Genomic DNA, 24,077 nt, shown 5'->3' with positions numbered 1-24,077 from the left:
ATTCAGTCTCGGTTTAAAACCGTTTGTGTAATTTGGTTTCGTTTTAAGCTGACTCAGTTTTAATTGGTTTATGTTTGAAACCGATATTTAACTCCCTAACATGTTCCAAAATTCCAAAAAGTAGTTAGTTACAATAGTTAATTGTATGATTTATTGTTTTTTATGTTTTGTTTATGATGAATACGTGATCATAAATTCTATCAACATATTTTTGATGCATCACTTGTGGAAGTGATGACACCTTAAAAGTTACATTAATGCTTCGATTAGACTTGAGAATTGAGAGTAATCCGGAGGAATGGCCAACCTCAAGTATCATCAACTCGTTTTAGATGCATTGATTATTTGATTGTCGACGAAAGTAGAACTTCAAGTTAACTATGTTTTAGTAATATCAATTAGACGATATTTGATGAAGTCAAATTTATGAAGTTCTGTTGGTAAAACAAATAATAGTTGTTGTATATGGAGTTAACATTCTACCTTACATATGAAAATAGTTATGAACACTCCTTGTTATTTACTTTTAGATATTCTAAAATATTAGTATGGTTGAAAAATCAATTATATTAGTGTTTGGAGTGTTAGAATATGAAAGCATTATATATTCATTCCGGCAAGCAAAAAAATCAAGGTATGTTGTCACATTATCATCTTCGTATTCAACAATTTTATTTTAAACATTTAGATTTTATCCCCCGTATTACGGGGGTTATTTTACATTATTCGTTTTTAATTTTTATATATGTATATTTGAATTTGAATTTTATTTATTGTAAGAAAATAATTAATATACTTGAGGTTTGATGATAAAATGGTTTCACAAATAAATGATATATTATAATACGGTTTAAAAGCTATCTGAGTTTTGTGATACTCATTACCCGTTTATTTTCTTTATTATAATTGTTTCTTAATTATAAATAATATCTTTTTTAAATAAAATTGGAAATTAATTTTTAGTATATTCCCTATTTTATAGGATTTTCATATCAAATATTTTATGAGATTATTTTTAATATAATGAGATGTTATAACCAGTTTAAGAGTTATCTGAGTTTGGTAAGACCTTTACCCGTGAATTCGGATCAAATACGTGAGAAACCTTCATTTACCACTATAAAGTAAAATACAGAGAGGGTTTTAGGTGCGCATTCCTTGGAAATTTGGTGAAAGTGAGAACATGGGAAGCGAAATTAAAAAAAATGCTTAATGAATTTTTTTATTTTTGAATTATATGTTAAACCTGGCTAGGTAGGTGATCGATGTAATCAATTTTCTAGTAGAGCTATGCTTCTCTTGCTGAATAATATGATTGAATTATATAGGATAATATGATTGAATTCTCGTTAGCGCTAAATTATTATCTTTTGTATATTTTTTTTCCAGAAAGTGAATACGGTGCTATGAGACGTGTAGTCTTACACGTAAAACCAATCAAAACTACGAAGTTTTAATTAAAAATCTCATATTTAATTAAAATCCTTTTTCATATTTACAAAAATTCCATAATTACAGGTCATCCATTTTTTTGCTATATAAGATGTTTGTTTGTCAAATCTTTTTATTATAATGTTTATTATAATGTTTGGCAGTATTTAAAAAAAATAAAGTTTTTGCAGGTTTTTAAAAATGGAATTTTAATGTTTTTATTGATTAAATTTGATTTCCATTTATTTTTAATTGATGTATTATCTAATCGTTGTGAATATGAGGTTTTTTGTGTATTTATTATATAAAGAGTAAAGTGTCATTTTCGTCCTTGTGGTTTGGTAAATAATGCGAATTTAGTTTAAAAAATTTATTTTTTGCATATGGACCCTCCACGTTTCCCAATTATTGCCAATTACATCCAAATCACTAACTCCGTTAAATTGAATCGTTAACTCAGAGGTAGACGTGTCTTTTCATTCTTTCTTTATTACATGAGTACAGTGCCAAAATCGTCCCTGAAGTTTTGTCACATTTGCTAATTTCGTCCAAAAAATATTTATTTTCGCAATTAGACCCTCGATATTTCATAATTGTTGCCAATTTGTTAACTTGGTCTAAATTTAATGTTAACTCACGGGTGTTACTATCCTTTTACATATTTGTTTACATTGTTATTATTATTACGTTGAGCTAAACCCCTTATATGACTAAAAATAAAGAAGAATAAATAAATGGATAATATATTGGATTCAAACATAGGAATCGTGAAATGTTATATATGTTAGGGATAAGCAAAATCGGTACCGGTACCGAAATCGGTACCGATTTGGTACCGTCGGTACCAAGGTTTTGAGTTTTCGGGACCGGTACGGTACCGGTTTTCCCGATTTTTACCTCAAATATCAATACCGTCCCAGTACCGAACCGAACATTTCGGTACCGGTACAGGTACCAAACATTTGCGATTTTCAGGATCGGGATTTTCGATACTGGTACCGGTAGGTGCCGGTACGGTACCAAGCTCATCCCTAATATATATCATCAAACAAACACACAATAACAATAATGTAAACAAACATGTATGATAGTAACACACATAAGTTAACGTTGAATTTAGACCGAGTTAACAATTTGGACGAAATTGGCAACGGTTGGGAAAAATCGAGGGTCTACTTGCGAAAAAAAAATATTTTTGGACGAAATTCGCAAATATGACCAAACCTCATGGACGATTTTGACACTTTACTCATATAATAAAGAAATAGTGAAAAGACATGTATACATGACTTAATTATTAAATTTAACGAGGTTAGTGATTTGGATGTAATTGGCAAGAATTGAGAAACGTGGAGGGTCCATATGCAAAAAATAAACTTTTTGGACCAAATTCGCATTATTTGCCAAACCACAAGGACAAAAATGGCACTTTACTCTTATATAAATATGCTTTCATTGATTTTATTACTGAACTATTATATAAATAATATCCTTTTCTTTTTAAATTAGATATTAAATTTTAGTATATTCCTATTTTATATAATTTTCATATCAAATAATTGGTAAGATTAAATTTTAATTTAATGAGATGTTATAACCTGTTTAAGAGCTATCTGGTTTTGGTAAGACCCATACCCATGAATTTGGGTTAAATTAATGAGAGAACTCCATTTAAAAATCAAGCAATCTGGTGACTTCCATAAAAGAGGGGAGCGACCACATTGCGATACATAGGATTTTAGGGTCTTTGTTTATATATATTATAGATTTGTTATCGGATTGAACTAAATGGCAAAGCTAAAATAACCATTATTTGTTAATTGTTTTTTTTAGAACCCAAAAACCCAAATCCGCCTTTGTTTAGGATATGTAGTTTGGCTCTATAAAAACATTTTGTGTTCAATTTAATCGGTTTCAAAGAAGATATTGGACTCCCAACCACATTCCAAAACATACTAGCCTCTTTTTTTAAACAACTCGCATACTTTCTAACTCTACTTTCAATTTACACCTTTTATGACGACAAAAGGACTTGAACCTACACTATCTTGAAAAGACAGCCTTGTCCAGCTTCTAAATACTATCCAACCAAATGTTATTTGATAAATATTACTTATGATAGTTAATCGATATGATTAACTGCATTTGTTTTCAACTTTTTGTTTTAAAAGAATACCTTATTAAATGCCATCAAGGCATATTGGATTAGAACTTTAAAGTTAGGTATTTTTTAAGGGACTTGAGAGTAAACATGATTATTGATTTTTTGAAAAGTTGTAATCCGGATAATCAAATATAAATCTGTGAGTGGTGACTTACATAGAATACCATCAACTTGTTTTGATGCACTGGTGATGAAAGAAGAATTTCAAGTTAAACGTGTTTCAAGTGATAAGACAAAATGGTGATTGGTACGGGGAGTTACAAGTAACATTTAATCTTTCATATGAAAATAAATTATAATCGATTATGAACACTTTTTCTAACTTGCTTTTAGATATTCATAAATATTAATATGGTTGAAAAATCAATTATATTAGTGTTTGGAGTGTTGAATCATAATAGCTTATAGTTTATATTCACTTGGGCAAGCAAAGAAATCTAGGTATGTTGTCATGGTATCATTTTCGTATTCAACAATTTTATATTTAAAACAATAATAAAACTATCAATAGTAAGGATACTTTTATATTTAAAACAAGTAAAGTAATAATATTATTGAAATGATAAAACCTTATCTGTTACTTTTATATAAACTTTTAATATTGATATATTTCTATAAATATTTAATAAGCTTTCATTAAACATTGATAGCATTTGATCGTTATACTCTTGTAAACTTTTATCACTGTGCTACTTTTTTTTTTCTTAGGGACTTATATAAATTTTAACATATAACAAAACTAAAATAATTAAATACATTAGTTAGGATAATGACTATATAGCCATAAGCCATTCTCATCTTGATAGGGTGGTAAGATGGTTAGAGTGTGAAGTAGAAGGTAAATAACTTATTATCTTTAAAGTGTAGCATTAGTTGTTAAAAAAAAGTATAACGACTACGTAGAGCTTTTGATCATACATATGATTCAACCACTTATACAATAACACGCAACTTTAAAATTTAAAATAAAATATTTGATATTATTTCAATCTCTACATGCATTTTATTCTTATAATTATACTGTCTAGACTCTAGTAGGGTTAAGTGGTTAACCAATAATTCTTTTCGTATGTTACTAGTTGTTTTGTAGCAAGCGGAATATGCAGTGATGTTCACATAATAATGACGTATATCTACTCTAGAAGACGGAAGGTATCGTCTCAGATGTTTGTTTGCGTTGTTGACAAAAACTGGTTAGATGTTTTTTTATCTATCTATATATTTTTATACTAGATTAGGTACCCATGTCTTACATGGGTTTGACAACTTAAATTCTGTAAGTGATAACTTTTGATAAATAAAATTGAGCAATACATTAAATAAGTAAGAATTTAAATTACAATTGCTATTCACAATCTTAAAAATAAATCATAAATATTTAAATACTTCTTTTGATACAACATTAGACGTACACTAAAAATATGGTAACAACTAAAGTTAAATAGAATTACGAGAGCATAAACGGTACAATCGGAACAATACGAATAAGTCATCAGTAGAAGAAAGCTTTTGATCAGTCGAATAATGTGCAGTAAGAGAGAATCAATAATGTTTTGATCGGCAATATATGGATAGAAAGAAAGATATTACGGTTACTGGGGAAAAGAAAACGGGTTGGGTTCAGTTAAAGATCCACGTTTTTTTAACAATGAACCCGTTAAGTAAGTTTTAGGCGCTAAAATGTTTTATATATATGTAAATGTTTTCTTATATATCTAAAAAGGATATAATTTATATTAGACAGGTTAAATAATGAAAAGGTTCAGTTCATAAAAATGTTTTATAGACAAACCTAACATTTTTTTAAAAATAAAATACGCTTTGTAAAAGCAATTAGAGACTTCATTAAACAAAAATATATAAAAGAACTTTAAAAAATGTATAATCAATGTATAATTAATAGGAGAGAGAGACGGAAAAAAAAGAATAAGACTGCATAAGTTAATGACATGTGATAAGAGGAAACTTTTATTTATTATATAGTATAGATATTAGGGTGTGTTTGGGATTGCTTATTTAGTGCAAAAGGACTTTTGGTTAAAAGAACTTTTATAACTTATGACTTTTGAAAAGGAATTTTTAAAAAAGTGTTTGAATTAACTTATGTGGGTATATATGCATTTTTAACCCAAAAGTCACCAAAAGTCACAAATTTCTGACTTTTTAAAATCAGTTTTTTTACACTAAATGAAAATATACTGAGTACGATGATGATGATGATGATGATGATGATGATGATGATGATGAAAAGTTAAAACTTAAAGTCTTTTTCGTTTATCCAAACATCTTTTTCTATTTTCTCCTTTTTGCAAAAGTTAAAAAGTTAAAAGGAGGGGAAAATAAGCAATCCCAAACACCCCCTTAATAGGGGATGGTTCAAATAAGAACCACTACTTAACTTAAAAACTATAAAAATTAAGGTAGCGTTTGTTATGCATAAATGATGAAGATAATTAAATGATTCATTACGTGAGAATGGAAAATGTGGTGTTTGGTTGCTCAATGGAATTGAATCATCCATCACACACGGAATCACATTTTATCAAAGCCATTCCTTCTCACCCATTTTTTTTCCATTCCATTCTTCTTTCACCCTATTTTCTCAGTGGCCTAGTGGTAAGAGGCTTAGGTTCTCCAACGGAGACTCAAGTTCGAATCCCAATTGTGTCATATTTGGGTGGATATTGTCAATGATTGATTTGAGTTAGGCCTTGTGTAAAGGTTGTCAGTTTGAATCTTGAGCCCACCTGGGTTTTCGTCCCACCGTGTGTTACACCAGAGAGTTATGCTCTTGTGGTGGCACAACGGCTGTCAAGTGGCAGTCGGCGGTATGGTTTCTCGGGGGTACGCCCAAGCCAAACTCTGAAGCCAGCGTGGGCCCGGTTAAGACAACATAGTCTGGCCAGAGTGGGGCATCGGGGCTCTCCAAGTTTGGAGAGTGCGGTAGCCTAAATATAAGAAAGTCGTCGTTCTAAAAAAAAGCAACACCACCTAACAACAACCACCACCAGCAGCATCGCCACCACCACCACCTGATCGCCACCACCACCGTTGCCGTCGTCGCCACCACCTCTGCTGCCGCTGGTAGGGTCGCCGCCATCATCGTTGTAACCACCGCAACCATTTTCACCGCCGCCGCCTAACCATCATCGCCACCACCACTGTCGCTGCCTGACCACCATCACCACAAGCACCACTGTCGCCACCATTTTCGTCGCCGGAGCTACCACCATCACCGTCGCCATCGCAGGTTTTTTTTTTTGTAAATCAAATATATTTTGAGTTAGGATGTTTTTATTATTTATATTTCATTCATACAATTTGTTTAAAACCAAACAACATAAAATAACATTTTATTTCCATAGGTTAACCAAACAATATAAATGAATTGTCATGATCCATTTCATTCCCTTATCTATTTCATTGATTCTCTCATTTCATTCCCTCTTCATTCCATTACCTTCAAACAAGCATACCCTATTAAGTACTCATAAAATTTGTTTTTTTTGTTTTCCTTTTTATTAATAAAGGGTTTATATGTAATTTGTCAGCCTATAATTTTGAAATCTCTCTGTCTATATCTGTTGGCTAAAAACCAATTTGTAATGCTTTCATAACCGGATCAGACAGCATATTGGACGGGTAACCGGTTCACCAGTTTAACTGGTCGAACTAGTCAAACAACTTTCATCTAAAAAATGATTGTTGGGGCTACAAATAAATTTTTTCAAAAGGAAATATATACATACATACATATATATATATAGAGAGAGAGAGAGAGAGTAAAGCATGTTCAACCGGTCCGGGTTTCCGGTCTGACTGGTTCAGACAGACCAGTTATCTGGGAATCGAGCGAACTGCATAAAATCAGACCGGTCAATGAACCGAATCCCGGTCGGACCGGTTTAACCGGTCGGTCCCGTCCAATCTCAACAACATTGCCTATTTGTTTAACAAACCTAGTAATACGATTAATTGAAGCCGATGATTGCAGAACTATGTATGCGAATGATTGAAGAAACCCAATACCACTAATGGCCTTGTAATTTCGTTTCAAACATGGCGTGTGGGAACATCAAGATCCACTTAGATATTTATGATTCAAACATGGCGCTGACTAGAGTGAGCATCTTGATCCACCTGGTAATTCTGATTCAACTCTTGAATGGATACATGGACAAATAATTTTGTAGTTTATCAAAAATTTATTTCTTCAAAGATTTGTCATCGATTGTTTCTTGAATATAATCTAGTATATCATTCAATTATATTTTGGATAATATATACTTTCAACAAGAAAAAAAAAACACAAAAGACCGAGATTTTTGTTTGGAGAAAAAAAAACAAAAGACCCAGATTCTTGTTTAGAAACTATTAGCATACTTGTCACACCTCAACCTACGGGCTACGGCAGAATGCGGGGGCGTGAACTGTTGGTTTATAGCTCACAAGACATTAGCATAACAATATTAGTGACAATACCTAATTATTTTATTAAGCTCAAACAAGTACACATCATCTCAAACAATTATAATCAATGTTGTAAAAGTCGTTAGGCGGTCCTAGGCGGTCGACTGAGGAGTTGCGAGTACTCGGGAGTAGTCGGGGATTACTCGGAAAATACCTAAGGAGTACTCGGCCGAGGCGGGGAGTACTCGATCTAGGCGGGGAGTAATCGGGGAGTACTCGGCCGCCTACTCGGGAGTTTTACAACATTTATTATAATTAAAACCAAACAAATAGTACAAAAACATCTTGTCTTTCTTTTATTAAATATCCTAAAACCCATTCTATGTGATTTTCAACCTTCACTTCAAACATAGAGATAATCTGCAATATGCGTACAAAATAGATATATTTGTCAACATGAGGTTGAGTAAGTAATCACCAGTTTTGACAGTAACTATAATATACGAGAAAAACTACAAATCAATATTGTGAGTATCAACAATTAAATAATGAGCAAATAATTGATGTTGGTTGGCCATTGCCTTGCGAATTGGGTTTTCCTACTAAGACAAAAGAAATACAAATAATAGTGTCGGTTGACCATTGCCTTGCGAATTGGGTTTTCCTACTAAGACAAAAGAAATACAAATAATAGTGTCGGTTGACCATTGTCTTGCGAATGGGGCTTTGGCTACTAAGACGGCGTATGATCATACTTACTGCAGTCGAATGCAATAAAATAAACAAGTAAGCAAATAAGCAAGTAACATTTAATCGTTCAACACAACAAGTCATGATTTGCTATTTTAATTGAAATAAACGAATTGGGGTAATAATAAGTTTAGTACAATATGGAATGTATAAAGTCCCCAAAATGGATATGAAATCAGTAAAATAGGGGAGTGATTACCCACCTTAATAATTAGTGAGCTAAACAATAAAATATATATAATAAACGGATCCCGAGCCTTTAATGCGTTGACTGATACGATACGAACTGACCTAGAACTTTTAGACAATAAACTAGAATTAAAACTGCGAATATTGCAATTGGAATCAGATCAAACGGATATGCAAAACTCATGTTATGAGGTTTTTAAGATTTAAACGAGTAAGTACTGTTCAGAATCCGTACTAGAGTCGGAAGTAGGGATGAGCTCAGTACCATACCGGTACCGAAAATCCCGATCCCGAAAATCGCAAATTTTTGGTACCGGTACCGAAATGTTCGGTTCGATACAGGTACGGTACCGGGACGGTACCGGTATTTAAGGTAAAATTCGGGAAATACCGGTACCGTACCAGTCCCGAAAGCTCAAAACCTTGGTACCGACGGTACCAAATCGGTACCGATTTCGGTACCGGTACCAATCGGTACCGTATCGATTTTTGCTCATCCATAGTCGGAAGTCAGGCTCTAACTAGTAGACTCAAAACTTTGAGACAAACATAAAAGTCTTGTGGCCCAAAAGATAGTTTTGACCAGAAGATGGAGAAATCGAATGAGCAAATATTTTGACTATTATACCCTTAAACGGGCCGGAAGCAAATTGATTACCGAAACTCCCTAAATCCCAGAAATTGATTGAGGGCTTTTGTTTATGAGATGAAAATGCACGTTTTATCAGAAGACAACTTACCCAGAAAGTAGGGGTGAGCAGAAAACCGAATTAACCGAATCGAAACCGAATTAACCGAAAATCCGCACCGACTAAAGCGAACCGAAGCATTAACCGACGGTTAATTTTTTGTTTTTTTGAAAAACCAAAATTTCGGTTTCGATTCGGTTATCCATTTTTAAAAATCGAAAAAAACCGAACCGAATCGATTGATGATGATAAAGATTATCAAGATGATTAGAAATGGACTAAACTTTTAAGATAAATAAATAAGTTGATGAATGAAGATCGGGATTAAACTTATAATGCTTTTTAGTTTTTAAACTCTATTTAGTAACCTTGTATTCGTATAGTTTCACGTAACGCGTGCCTATGTTTGTTTTTTGAAAATCAATATATATGTGGACTGTGGTACTAACACGTTCTTATACAAGCTTAAAATATTCATTTTATTTTTTAATTTTTTTTTGCAATGTCAACACATAATTGAAGAAAAACCAAAAATAACCGAACCGAAACCGAAATTAACTGAAAAACCGAAAACCGAACGGTTTGTGTATTCAAATAACCGATTACTTCGGTTTCGGTTTGGGTTTCGCCTAATAACCGAACCGTGCTCACCCTACCAGAAAGATTAAGGAACTAGGAGATAAAAGAGGTCAAATGGTCTTGAAGCTTGAAGTTCAAACCGAAGAACAAAGATTATTGAAGAGAATGATGTTTGTATATATATATTGATATGGAGGATGATGTTTGTAGAATATTTTAGGGTTTAGGAATGAGTTTTGATTAAATATAACATTCTATAATCGTTCATTAAGTATTAGCTCGATTTAAGGAAACCGAATAATCAATTAATAACAAAATCAGGTATAATAACCTATGGATTTCATTTGCACAACAAGGAATGGAACATGGACATGGACATGTTACAACATCTGATTACTTAGCTTGGGCCTTAAATTTTCGTGATTAAGGTCGGTTTAGGAAGGACTTAGAAACGAACAAAACTCAAATTATGCTAATCATAATGGTATTGCGTATCGCGATGGAGAGTGGGCAACCCCATCGTGTAGCGCCATGCGTGTAGTCAGCAAGAATTTCTATTTTGTCAGTTTGGGTCCCTGTGCTTTCCAAAAAATGCGTTTTGTAGCCGTAAGATTCGAATTTTATTCCTGAGTCAGGTTAAATATAAACGAATTCAAATACAAAAGATCTGAAATGTTACCAAACTGCTTTAGGTAATTTAACCATTGTGCTATATAACATATTCATTTTTCTGGTTATAAAGTATAGTTGTGCTTTTAGTGTAAGTTTTAATTGCTTCGAAGAACAACTCTTATTCTCAATTCATCGTAGTATAATCGTGTCTTTTGGGAATTCATCTTAATTTAATTAATTCTTTTTCTCTTTAGTGCAGGATGTGGATGAAGATCCTGTTTCACAAGTTGTAAACCCCATTATATACATACATATATTTAACATCTACAAGCTATACATATATATATATATATATATGTAGTGTGTCAGGTTACATATATGTAGTTTGTTTGTATATATGTTTTTTATTGAACAATATTATTTTTTTTATTGCTACATTATTTTTTTTTACTGCTACATATGGACTTATGTGTTTATTTTTTATTGAACAATATTAAATAGGTCGGCCTATTTAAGACATGTTAAAATTCATGTCCTAACAGGTTAAAGTCCTATTAATCTGTTAGTAACTTGTGTAGATTTTTAATTTAAACCTAAAGTCATACTTGTATACGACATTTCAGTCATGTCCGTTAGAAGCCGATATTAGTTTTTTAATGGATGCTATGATTTGCTTCTATGGTTTTTTATTTCAAGTACATTATGGATTTGTGGTTTTTTGTTTCATGTATGTTAAGGATTGCGTTTTTTTTTTTCAAATATATTATGAATTATGTATTAATTAAGATTTTTATGCTTGTTTTGAATTTTTTTTGTTACATTACACATGTATTATTCATTGTATGTTTAAGCAGGTCTCTTAACAGGTTAACCTGTTACTAAACAGGCTCGTGTTTGTGTTTGGAAAAAATGACACGATTAGTTATCGTATCGTGTTCGACATGTTATGTAACAACCCGACTTAAGCGGAAACGTCTGAGTGTAACGCACAGATTGCTCCAAACACATGTGACACTATTAAGTGGCAATATTATCATTAATCAATTTAAAACCTTGCATACACAAGTTTGAAAGTAAGAAAATACAAGGAATAAAAACAACTAGTGACTTGCATCTTGATATGCTATTTTGATAACCTAAATACTAGTTTCTCTTCATTTTCTTCAACTGATAATGACTTTACCTGTAGCATGTATAAAAATAAAGTCAACTAACAAGTAGCTGGTGAGAATCACACAAGTTTTGATATATAAGTAATAGAAAATCATACAATTCCATGAACAAGTGTAAATCACGCACGTAAGGTCCTTTTCAATTGGTAACAACGAACGTACTCGGATAATCGCATGCAAGGTCCTTTTCAATTGGTAGCAACCAAGGTACTCGGATCGGGGGTTCCCTTTCCACTCATAACACGACGGTCCTGAGTGCAAAGGGGGACGTATGATCATACTTATCACTCGAAATTGAAGCAAGTAGTTAAGTAAACACACAAGTCCATGATACGAATTGCAATTTAAAACTGAATAACTAGGTAATTGATTTGAATAAGGTATACATGCTACCCCCAAAGTGTAACAACTAGGGTTTTTCCACATACAATTTATATCTATAACCCGACCTGTCCTAGGATTGGGAAATTTTAACGATGAAAGTATCACGTTTAGCGAGAAATATTTATATGATTTATATATATATATATATATATATATATATTTAAAATACATTTAATTTTCAAAAACGTACACTTTTAGCCCAAATCTAAACTTTAAACCTTTATTATATCCACATCCATTTTCAAGGGACTAATATGCAACTTTCCCATATTATTTTTTATAACCCAATAACCAGATTTGTGACCCGTAACCGTTAACCTAAGACCCGTAACCGAGACCCGTTAGCTTACTTGAGCTACAATCTTCGATCTAAAATAGGAATTGAATCCAGTTTTTGATTGCACTTATGATTTTCGGCCTAAACAACAACATTAATTAGGAAACAAAATCAAATATAACGTGTATTGATTCATTAACTAAACCGACATAACCCTAAAATCTGTTATATAACCTAGACTTGATCATAACTCAATTAATCCCTTCTGCACCATCTCTACAACCCGGCGAAACAAACCCCTATGGTTAATTGCCCTATCGAAGTTTGGTGATGCCCGTTCTAGTTGTCCTCATCGTTGGCTCTACTGTTACGATTATACCTGCATTTAAACATATAAACAGGTAATTGAAATACACATATTGATCGTCTATTAGCAATAATCATATGCCCTTAATCAATTTAAGCAAACGTTAAACGGATTGAACGTTGGCAGATTAGGGTTCTTATATCACAATTGGTTTTAATTAGTTTATGTATATATATGACTGGTTTCATTCTGTTAACAATTGACACACCAGCCAGCTCTGGCTGGTGTGTGTGTGTTCATTCCTGTAAGCCGGCTGAGGTCGCGGGTTCGAGTCCGGCCGGCCTATTTTTGATCTTTATTGTTTTAATGTTTTTTTTATATTATATAATATATTGTAATTAATATTAATTATTAAATAAACAATATTTTATTTAATCCGACATCATAAAGTTAACGTTTCGTGTCGGTTAGTTTCGATACAAGTTTTTGTGTGTGTATATATATAGGTATATATTGTAAGTGTATATTTATTTATTAAATCAACACTTATTTTATTAAGGTTTAACGCCAATATTGATGTTTCTCGTTGTTGAACGTTTTTCATAAACATATTAATTTATTTATTATATATGTTAATATATATATATATATGTGTATGTGTGTGTGTATGAGTATAACAAACAAATTAAACGTGTGACCTATAGTTATATCATTAAACTTTCGCTAAGAATTCCAAGATATAAATTTACGATAATTATATACTTAAATGGTTATTGTTATAAATAAATCTCAACCCATATTTATTTAAACTAATTATTCGTAAACCCGATTTTATAACAAACAATGATTTTTATAATTAAATAATAACAATATTAGTAGATGTCAATCGTTCAATCCATAACGTACTAAAAATAATTGTAACTCAAATCATATCGAATCCCAAATTCATTTTATGTATTATATCATCTATAATTCACTCATCGTATCATTTACTTAGGATTCTTGTTGGTAATTCTCGAAGAGCGTGATTATCGTTCTTGTCACAAATATTCTCGTTTGGCTTATTCGATCAGGTGATTTTGATCATTCTCCTTTTTATACACTGTTTTCAAATGTTTTGGGGACATATGCGTACTTACTCATATTTTCTATTTTATATATACACAAAATCACAAACATAATCATTGTGTGAATATCAGTTGAATGCTATTTGCTAATTGCTACATGTTTAATTGTTTATTTGATAACGTTTCGGAGAGGTCCAACATATCCCCTTGTATAGGGTTCTCATTAGTATGATCATACGACTGTCTTAGTAACCGGAGCCCGATTCACTTGGCAAAGGTAAATCGACAATTTAGTCATTGTAATCAATGCCCGATTCGCTTGGCAGCGATTCATTGGCACACAAATATACTTGATTTTGGTTTGTTAAGGTTTGATTGATTATTACCACATATGTTGGTTTGCGCATTTATCATTTATCATTTCTCAATTATCTATATATATATAGTATTATTTGTTGTTTCATAATTGGTGATCATCTCACTCAACATTTGTTGTTGACAAACTCCATTTTCTACGCATATGTAGGTTGTTAGTATTGAAGATTGAAGTTGGACATGTAGAAAAGACTTTAGGATATTATCAAGTTAAACTTTATTTGAACTTATATTCGTGTATTGTAATTGTTTATTGTATTTGAGTAATGTGTGTATATTTGAATAAAATAATTAATTAGATATTATCACTTATATTCAATGATAGTATCTTCGAGCTGTGAGCAATCGGATCATGCCCCGGCATTTCCGCCTTAGGTCGGGGTGTGACACAAAGTATAAAAATGTTAAAACGGGTGTGTGAGAAACTCACATTGAAATTGAAGAATAACTTGAAATAAAAACCGAAGCACGCTAATGCACCGAAGTGATCAAACTTCACAAACTATAGTTAAAAACAAAAACAAAATCTAACTAACGAGATTATAAAAGTTAAATAATATGTTTTTAGGAATTCTGTATTATTTTATTATATATTTTTTATTATTATAGGACATTTTGTATTATAATATTATTTTAAGCTTTATCAGAAATTTTAACTATTTAATATTATTTTAATTAGAAATTTATTATTAATAAGAGAATTTTAATAATTATGGAATATCGATTTCAATGGTATAATTTTATTTCGTATATCATTATTTTAGCGTTAACAAGGTGAAGAATAATTAATTTAATATTAACAGGTGTTTGTGAAACTTTAACGAATATGAAAATTTTGGTTTTAGATGGAAAAAAATGATAAGTATAATTTATAACTAATTTTATTTAGTTTATAATAATTTTATTTAATTATAATAATTTATTTAGTTATAATATAAAAGGAAAATTGCTTTAAAAAAAAGGCTAAATGGAGAACCCGAGTCTTTATGACGATAAGCAAAGTGAACAACCAACTAGACTAGCATGTTATGTTAACATATTTCAGAAACAAAAATATTTATATAATAATACATGTGTTCATCTTCATCCAGAAAACCCTAGAATCTCAATTTGTTAATCCATTCTATGTTTGCTCAAATTAGTTTAGGGGTTTTGCTTTACGGCTTTTGACGATTCAAATGCATATAAAAATTACATGTAAATGTTAAGGATTGACGACGAAGTAAATTTGTGTAACATTTCGAAAATACCCTGTTCAATTTGGGTTAAAAATGACAATTCTGAAACTTAAGGGGGTTAAAAATGAAAATTTTGATTTTCAAGACCCATCGCGCTACGCGATGGGCAGAGACAAGGGATCATCGCGCTACGCGATGCAGTTTCCCCAAGAAACCAGGAAAAAAGGGCGCCGCGCTAAGCGACGATCCCAGAGCAAGGGGCATCGCGCTACGCGATGACTGGGTTAAGTAACCAGTGCCACGTGGCCAACCACGTGTCCACACGTGGCATCACCTCATCAATTGCGGCGTCGCTCTACGCGATGGCCCAAGGAATAGGGCATCGCGCTACACGACGGTCCCAAAACTTTGCCTATAAAAGGGCAGCTACGGGTTCAGTCCATTCCATTTCATTTTCACACGAAAACACACACACTTAGTATTGGGAAGCGTGCTAGCTTTGCCGAGGAGTCCCGAGGTCCGTTTTCATGAAGTTTGAGGAACAATTGAAGTGTTAACGAGGCGTAGAGCGATTAAGCGAGTAGAAGCAAGGTTCTGCCAACTAAGCAATCAATCTGCCTTAGCATAAGTATTTCAAGCATCCACTAAGGTGGGATTTAAGTCTAAGTTATTGTCAATTATATTATCATAAGCTTAGACTCAGTCAAGGCTATGGCCTTTAACCTTGAAAGTATTTTCAAAAGCATTCACAAACAGATTTCAATCAAACATTATTTTTATAAATATAATGTTATACAAAACTATATTTTGACGGGCATGAAGTAACTGGAAGGGGGATATCATTAGTAGACTTTAGTAATTCGTACACATCCCAATCAACCGCGGGACCCGTTTACTTATCTGGAGAAGTTTGCTAACGTGATAAACCCTATTAGGCCAAAGCATGCTATATCAAACGTCACACAAATACAATCATGATTTCAAAACATTCACAAACCTAATCGAGGTTAAAACCAGACTTAAAGTTTGCAGTCTAATCAAGAAACACCAATAAAGTGATCATTCAAACCTATTTTGTTATAGGTTAACAATCATTTACAATCAAGAAGGTTTATCTGACAATCACACCGACCGTATAGGTGAGTACGTTAAACCTTTACAAACAGTCAAACATATTTATACTCTGTAAGATAGACAGGTTGTTTGTCTTATAGGGTCAGTCAATCATTTGCAATAGATTACGTGATCTCTAAAACACTGTAATACAAATTAGAGAATAAACCAACTCAGACCGAATACACATGTGTCTGGATCCAAACATAACCGTTAAGCCTAAACAGTCAAAGACTAGGTGGCCGCGGGCTAATGGTCATATATAGTTTCTCCGATATGAGCTACGTGGCTCGGAGACTTGTGTGTGTGTAGGGTAGTGTTACATATACCGGGTATAGTAATATATCCGCTGAGCTTGTCAAGAAAACTATAGTTGTATTATAATTGTTATTTATATGCTTTTAGAGTCATAACGATTCACCAGCACATAGCTGACGTATTTTAATCCCACCTGTAGGTAACTAAGTTGATGATTACTAGATACGAGGATTAGAGTCATCCCGGAGATAGAAGTTCGCGTACTTGATGGCTCTGTTTTTTATATACAAATCCTTGTAATATTTAATAACAAAATTTTGTAAACTTTCAACTTGGGTATTTAATTCCCAAGTAAATTTTCAATGTAAATTAATATTATATTAAACCTTTAAGTCTTACGTAAAAGTAACCCATAACTCTGATACATTTATAAAACAGGTACCAACTATTGGTCACACTCCTAGGCCCTAAGTCGGGGTGTGACAATTTGGCCGAAAAACGAACGTACGATAAATGTAAATCATCGGGAATATAATGTTCATGATAAACGATGAACAAAAGTACATTGAAACGTCAACACAGGTCGGTTTAACAAATACAAATGCAAATTCAAATAAACATTAACGAATGCTACATAAAACGAAACTTGAGAATATTATAATATACATGTATATTTATAAACAAAACCGAAAATTCAAAATGGCTCGGGTTTTTCGGATTTGAAAATAATAAATGCTACATGTTATGTCAGCCTCATCCCTTAACATTTGTCATAACCTTCAACTTGCTATTCACGCACCACCTCTGCCACCTCCATATCGACATACTTAACATTGACTCAACATATATACTAGTTCAGAATTTCTTAACAATTCAGAACTTTTTACTGATTCTAATATTAAGATGTGTTTGGGATTCTTTATTTTACCTACTTATAACTTTTCAATAAGGGGGTGTTTGGGATTCCTTATTTTCATCAACTTATAACTTATAAACTTTTTAAAAAGTTAATAAGGTGTATAAGATGTTTGGTAAACCATAAGGTCTTATGGATTTTAACTCATGGAGAAGGCAAAATAAAGAGGTTTTGAAAAGTTAGGAATTTGTAACTTATTAACTTAATAGGTTTGATTTACCTGTTACACCCTTCTAACCCTTAAACCCATTACACTTCTTTTAAAAAAGAGTGTCCTTTTTAGTCATCTTGATTTTCCCCAACACATAAGGTAATCCAAACATTTTTTTCAAAACTTCTTTTAAAATATTCATAAGTTAATAAGTCTTTTTTGTTAAAAGTCTAAGCAATCCCAAACACTACCTAAGCTAATAAGTTACAAACATATAACTAATTAACTTATTCTTAACCAAAAAAAAAAAAGTTTTATAATTTGGTCATCACACCCGTGTTTGTTTGTTGGACGAGAGATGCAGAAACGAGAGGTAGGTAAGCAAGGCGGAGGAGGTTACGGTGGCTCTGGCACTCCGGCGGCCAAGAGAGGCCGTCCGATCGGAAGCACCGCTAGCAACATGGCTGCCGCTGCCTTGGCCGATTCCGCCGCTCCTTCCACACTCCTTGGTCCCTCACTCCAAATTCACGCGTCTTTCGCTGGTCACTCTAAACCCTAATTCTCTTATTACACTTGTATCACATTATAATTGGTCAGATACTAGTACTCTAGGCTAAATTGACTTAGATTATGTTGCTAATTTGCTTCTAGGGCTTGATAATTTCTACATATTGGATTGAGCCAATATTATTTCATCTGTTTGTTTATTAACACCGCAAGCATCTATTTTTAAATATAACAAAGTGGCTAGAATCTAATAGCTGTCCCACACAGCCATACTGATTAAGTTGTAAGCCAGGCCTATGGCATAGTTATTTGTAACATTTTCTTTGTTTCTTGAATTCTGATTACGTTGGTACCTTTTCCTTTAATTTGGACCTAGTTTTGATCTCACAATTTGACCGCATGATTTTTTAAAAATCAAGCCACTTTTCTTTAAGATTTCTACATTGGTGAGTGGTGAAGTGAATAGAACTTGCATAGTGAAGTTAATAGTTAACATGTATTTCATTTAAGTTTCTTTTTGAAAGATCTAAAAAAAGTCAAGCAACTTTTTTTTAAGAATTTTTCTTCTACAATGGTCAACACTCTATTTCTTAATTACCATATGGTCAACACAATACTATTGATAGCTCTAACCTGTAAGAAGCAGTAATTCCTGGTCTTACATTAGATTCTTGTGCTTTTTTGTTCAAGTTGGTCATGTACTTTGCTACTTGAATTTGGTACAAGTTTATGATTAATTGATTAGTAGCAAGTGAAGCTGGATAATTTCAAATTGAATCCTTCTTCCTCTTAAGCAGATCAAAATACTAAAAGGATTGTTCTTGCTCTTCAAAGTGGATTAAAAAGTGACCTAACATGGGCATTAAATGCTCTAACTTTACTTTCATTTAAAGAAAAAGATGAGGTACGAAAAGACGCAACTCCACTTGCAAAGATACCGGGATTACTCGATGCTCTTCTCCAAGTTGTATGTTTATTTCTTCATCTTTAGTTTTCATATAATGTAAAAACCACTATTTTTCTTATATAAATTTTGTACAACAGATAGACGATTGGCGTGACATCTCTCTCCCAAAAGAGCTTGTAAAGACACCAAGAACACGGTCACTAGGTGTTAACTCCATTGTTACCGGTTTTGGATATGATGTACCCCAAACAAAGTAAGCTTCTTGTAGGCTCGTAAACGAACCGAACGAACATGAATGGAGCTTGTTCATGTTCGTTTGTTTAACTTTAACTGACCAATGATTGGACACGAACAGCTAAATGAAAAGGGTTTTCTTGTTTGTGTGTGTTTGTTAAGAAAATGAGCTTGTTTGTGTTTGTGTCCGTTCATGTTTGTTTCATTGTTTGCTAATAGCTCAAATGAACGGTTAACGAGCGTAAACTAACTAACATAACTAAGCTAATACTAATTAAAATTAATGTGAAGAACAATGTGTTGGACCTAAAAAGTTATTAAAACTAGACTAAGTTGTAATGGGTCAAAAAAGTATAAACGAATTTATTAACGAACAGACTTATTTAAACGTAACTAACGAATATAATGAGCGTAAACGAACGGACATGAACGCATTTGAATGAACGACCGTTCATGAAAATAAATGAACAAACGAGACGCGACATGTGTTCATGCTTGTTCTTTTAAGTAATTGTTCATGTTTGTTCGTTCAACTAAATGAACACAGTTTTTTGTTCATGTTCGTTCGTTTATTACATTAACGAACTTTCCACTGAATGATTCACAAACTGTTCACTAAATGTTCGGTTCATTTACAGGTCTAGTTCCATGTGAAAAGTGACACATGAACGGTTTCTTTCTTTATGTAACCTTAAAATTTACTCCTTTTATGGCAGCATAGGATCTGGTCCTGTTTCAGAGTTATCCCTGCAAAAAAAAGCAGCTAAATCTCATCCGTCTGATTGGTGGCTTTCTGAAGACGGTTTGTTTAATCTAGATGATGAAGGTCGGGCCGAAAGGCAAATGTGTGCGGTTGCTGCATCAAATGTTTTAAGGAATTTCTCGTTTATGCCCGACAATGAAATCATCATGGGCCAGCATCGCCATTGTTTGGAGACAATCTTTCAATGCATCAAAGACCATGCTATAGGTAATTTAAAGACACTATATATAACCTATCAATATTCCCAATAACCATTTTCTAAATACTTCACCCAAAAGAAAAATATATTTGTTTATTCTTCTGGCTAGTAATTAGGCCTGTAAATGAACTGAAAGTTCAGTTAACCGTTGTGCTGGAAGTTTGTTTATGCATGTTTATTTACAAATTGAACGAACATGAACACATGCCTTGTCCGTTCATTTATGTTTGTGAATGTTTGTTTATGTATTCGCTTATTTGTTTAGGCCCATTATAATTGAGTCTAGTTTATGAAATACAGATATCACCTATAAGGCTATAACAAATTAGCCAAGTTTAATTTATTTTCTAGGCCCAATAGATTAATGTTCACTTTTTTCAGTTTACTTTCAATTGGTGTTTGTTCAGTTATGTTTGTCTATGTTTGTTCATCTATGTCATGTTCGTTCGTTTACGTTTATGAACCATTTGCTTATACTTTTTACGAACGAACATAAACTAGCATGAACATGTTGATTTAATTAACAAACTTACACGGACAAGAAAACCTTGTTTGTTTTAAATTTTTTGTTATATCTTTTGTTCGGTTCATCTACAAGCCTACTAGTAATGCATTTTCATTGTTGACAGAGGATGAAGAACTTGTAACAAATTGTCTTGAGACGGTTGTGAATTTGGCTCCACTTATTGACCTTAGAATCTTTAGCTCATCAAAACCTTCTTACATCAAAATCACGTAAGAATGTATATCTAGCTTTTTGTTATATTTATATCTTCTTTAAATAATATGTTTTTTTGTCTTATCAAAAAAAGTGAAAAACGAGCGGTTCAAGCAATTGTGGGAATATTGGGATCATCTATAAAATCGTGGCATTGCGCTGCTGCAGAGTTAATTGGGCGTGTGATAATAAACCCTGATAATGAACCGTTTCTACTTCCGTCTTCATCACAGGTTTTATAATTACTTTTAATTATTTGTAGACTTGTAGTCTTGTATTTTGGTTAATTATTATTTAAATATTTGATGGTTTGGCTTGCAGATTTACAAGAGGTTGGTTGATCTTTTGAGCCTGCCGGCTGTTGATGCACAAGCTGCTGCAGTTGGGGCACTTTATAACCTTGCAGAAGTTAATATGGATTGCCGATTGAAGCTTGCTAGTGAAAGATGGTAAGTATATCACTATATCCTTGTTTGTTTAACTTTAACCGCACAAACGATCGAAAGCTAACAGTTAAACGAACAGGTTTTATTATTTGTGTTCGTTCACTAAGAAAATGAATCTACTTGTGTTCGTTTATTTTCGTTCGTTGACAATGTACATGAACGGTTCATGAACGTAAATGAACAATTAAACTGAACATAGATGAGCGAACATAACCGAGCTAAAACCATATAAGAGTAAATGCGAAGAACAATGTGTAGGACCTAAGAATAGTAAAACAAGACTAATTTATAATGCCCTAAAAGTTTAACTAAGTATGTTAACGAACAAATGTAACCAAATTTTTAATTGAATGAACGAGACACATGTTCATGTTTGCTTACTTAACAAAATGAATAATAAATTTATGTTCATGTTCATTTGTTTTTTTTAAAGAAACGAACATAAACTAACTTCTTGCTGAATGGTCTACTGAATGTTCAGTTCGTTTACAGACCCGCATGTCAGGTTGAGCTAAAACACTTTATTTTCCTTAATCGAAGAGTAACTAGCATATCCAGTATGATATATAAAAGTCTTACTATTTCATTAATAATCTAACTTTCAAATAAAACGAAGCATTTAAGCTAGTTTGATCCACTTGACCAATTTGATTTGTTTCTAAGCCATTCAAGCTATTTTGATCATATTATGACACATGCTTTAGAAAGTAAATTACCGAAATTGAACCAAACTGTTGTTGGGTTAAATTAATCGGTTATTAAAACTAACCAAATGCATTAACTTATAATGGTTAGGGCGGTTGACCGGCTGTTGAAAGTCATAAAAGCACCACATCCGGTACCAGAAGTGTGCAGAAAAGCTGCAATGATACTAGAAAGCTTAGTTTCAGAGCCTCAAAACCGGCCTCTGTTGTTAGCCTACGAGAACGCGTTTGCAGAAATCTTGTTTACTGATGGAAAATATTCCGATACGTTTGCTCGAATATTGTTCGAGTTAACATCAAAGCCCAATAACAAAGTGGCAACCGCTCGCGGCATTTGGGGCATGTAGGATTTGGAGTTTGCAAATTAAAACTGGTATGTTTCTAACATGTACCTCTAGTGCTTGTAGTTTTAGGTTAAACATGGATTTGATACTTTTTTTTTTATAATTGTTACTATTATTATTATTGTTGTACTAGTTGTGAGTTGTTATGAGTAAATGTTGCGAGTAAGTTCAAATGGCATTTTAACTATACAAGACCATAAGTAGATGAAGACCTGGGACTTTTGCCTTGTAGTAATGTTTTTCAGCTGACAATAACTTTTATTGCATACTTAAATTTAAAACGTGTAATAGCTTTCAACATTATTGGTATGGATATCATGCAGAACAATAGGGGTGTGACTTTCTAACATGACACGAACATTACATCTAATTTGTGGGTTTGGATCAAGTCTAAACATGTTCGACCATGGTCGTGTTTGGGTTGATATGGTAGATTCATGCGTTTATCCGTTTTAGCCGGTTTATTTTTATAATTTTTTTTTTGAAATATAGGTTTTATGCTAAAATTTTAAGATAAAAGAGAGTTTTATATTCAGGCTAAGCGGGCTGTGTTCTTGTCCAGTTGTCCATCTATGAAAGCTCGTGCCATATTCAGGTTAATTCGTTGGCATGATTTTTGGCTGTGTGTTGGTTTCAACTTGGCAACCCACGGATAAAACTAGCTTAGAACCCACACATATAGGAAACATGAAACTATGGTGACAAATTTGCGCGTTAATGGTTGCCGTTAGTCTATAACCGTTCATATGTTTCTTGCTTATGTTACCTATTTAAATTTCATGACTATTCTTGGTATGCTATGTAGATGAGGGTTTGGATCAAATACTTCTCACAGTTAGCATGCTAATTTAATTTGTACGTCAACTCTTATATAACAAAAGATGGAATAAAAGCATAGAAAGTTATGCATATTTAAACGACTGGAACACTTTTTGTTTACTATTTCTTAATCAAACAAAAGGCTGAACTTTGTTTACCTAAATGTTGTAACTTAAAATAAACATACGCGTCGCCCATTTAGGTTATAAAGTTCAATCGTTTTCAATATGTAAGTTATAACTTCTTTGTTGTTTTGGGCCTTTAGCTTCTTGCTGGCACTTTTGGTTAAATTAAATATGGCCATTCAGGGAAAAAATAACAAAAACAAACCAGTTCAACCTCTTTTATCTACTTGGAATATTTTTTTTGGAAGAATCAAGGTTCTTTAAAACTAGTTATAACTTGTCAATTTAA

The 24,077-nt window shown here is 32.6% G+C and overlaps 1 protein-coding gene across 1 annotated transcript; it reads left to right on the top strand.

The window, feature by feature from the left end:
* The first annotated feature begins 18,380 nt into the window (after window positions 1-18,380).
* LOC143555657 (armadillo repeat-containing protein LFR-like) lies at window positions 18,381-23,153 on the top strand. The gene is made up of 8 exons (XM_077045177.1): window positions 18,381-18,564; window positions 19,327-19,496; window positions 19,574-19,689; window positions 20,387-20,640; window positions 21,262-21,367; window positions 21,445-21,583; window positions 21,672-21,799; window positions 22,592-23,153. The coding sequence occupies exons 1-8, from the start codon at window positions 18,381-18,383 to the stop codon at window positions 22,845-22,847; spliced, it is 1,353 nt and encodes a 450-aa protein (XP_076901292.1). The 3' UTR covers window positions 22,848-23,153.
* The last annotated feature ends 924 nt before the right edge of the window (window positions 23,154-24,077 follow it).

The sequence above is a fragment of the Bidens hawaiensis genome, unplaced genomic scaffold, assembly GCF_021521415.1.
Source record: "Bidens hawaiensis isolate Kalapana, Puna unplaced genomic scaffold, B.hawaiensis_p1.1 tig00018244_1, whole genome shotgun sequence".
NCBI lineage: Eukaryota > Viridiplantae > Streptophyta > Magnoliopsida > Asterales > Asteraceae > Bidens > Bidens hawaiensis.
The sequence above is the reverse complement of the archived record's forward strand: the minus strand, read 5'-3'. Positions and strand labels throughout refer to the sequence as shown.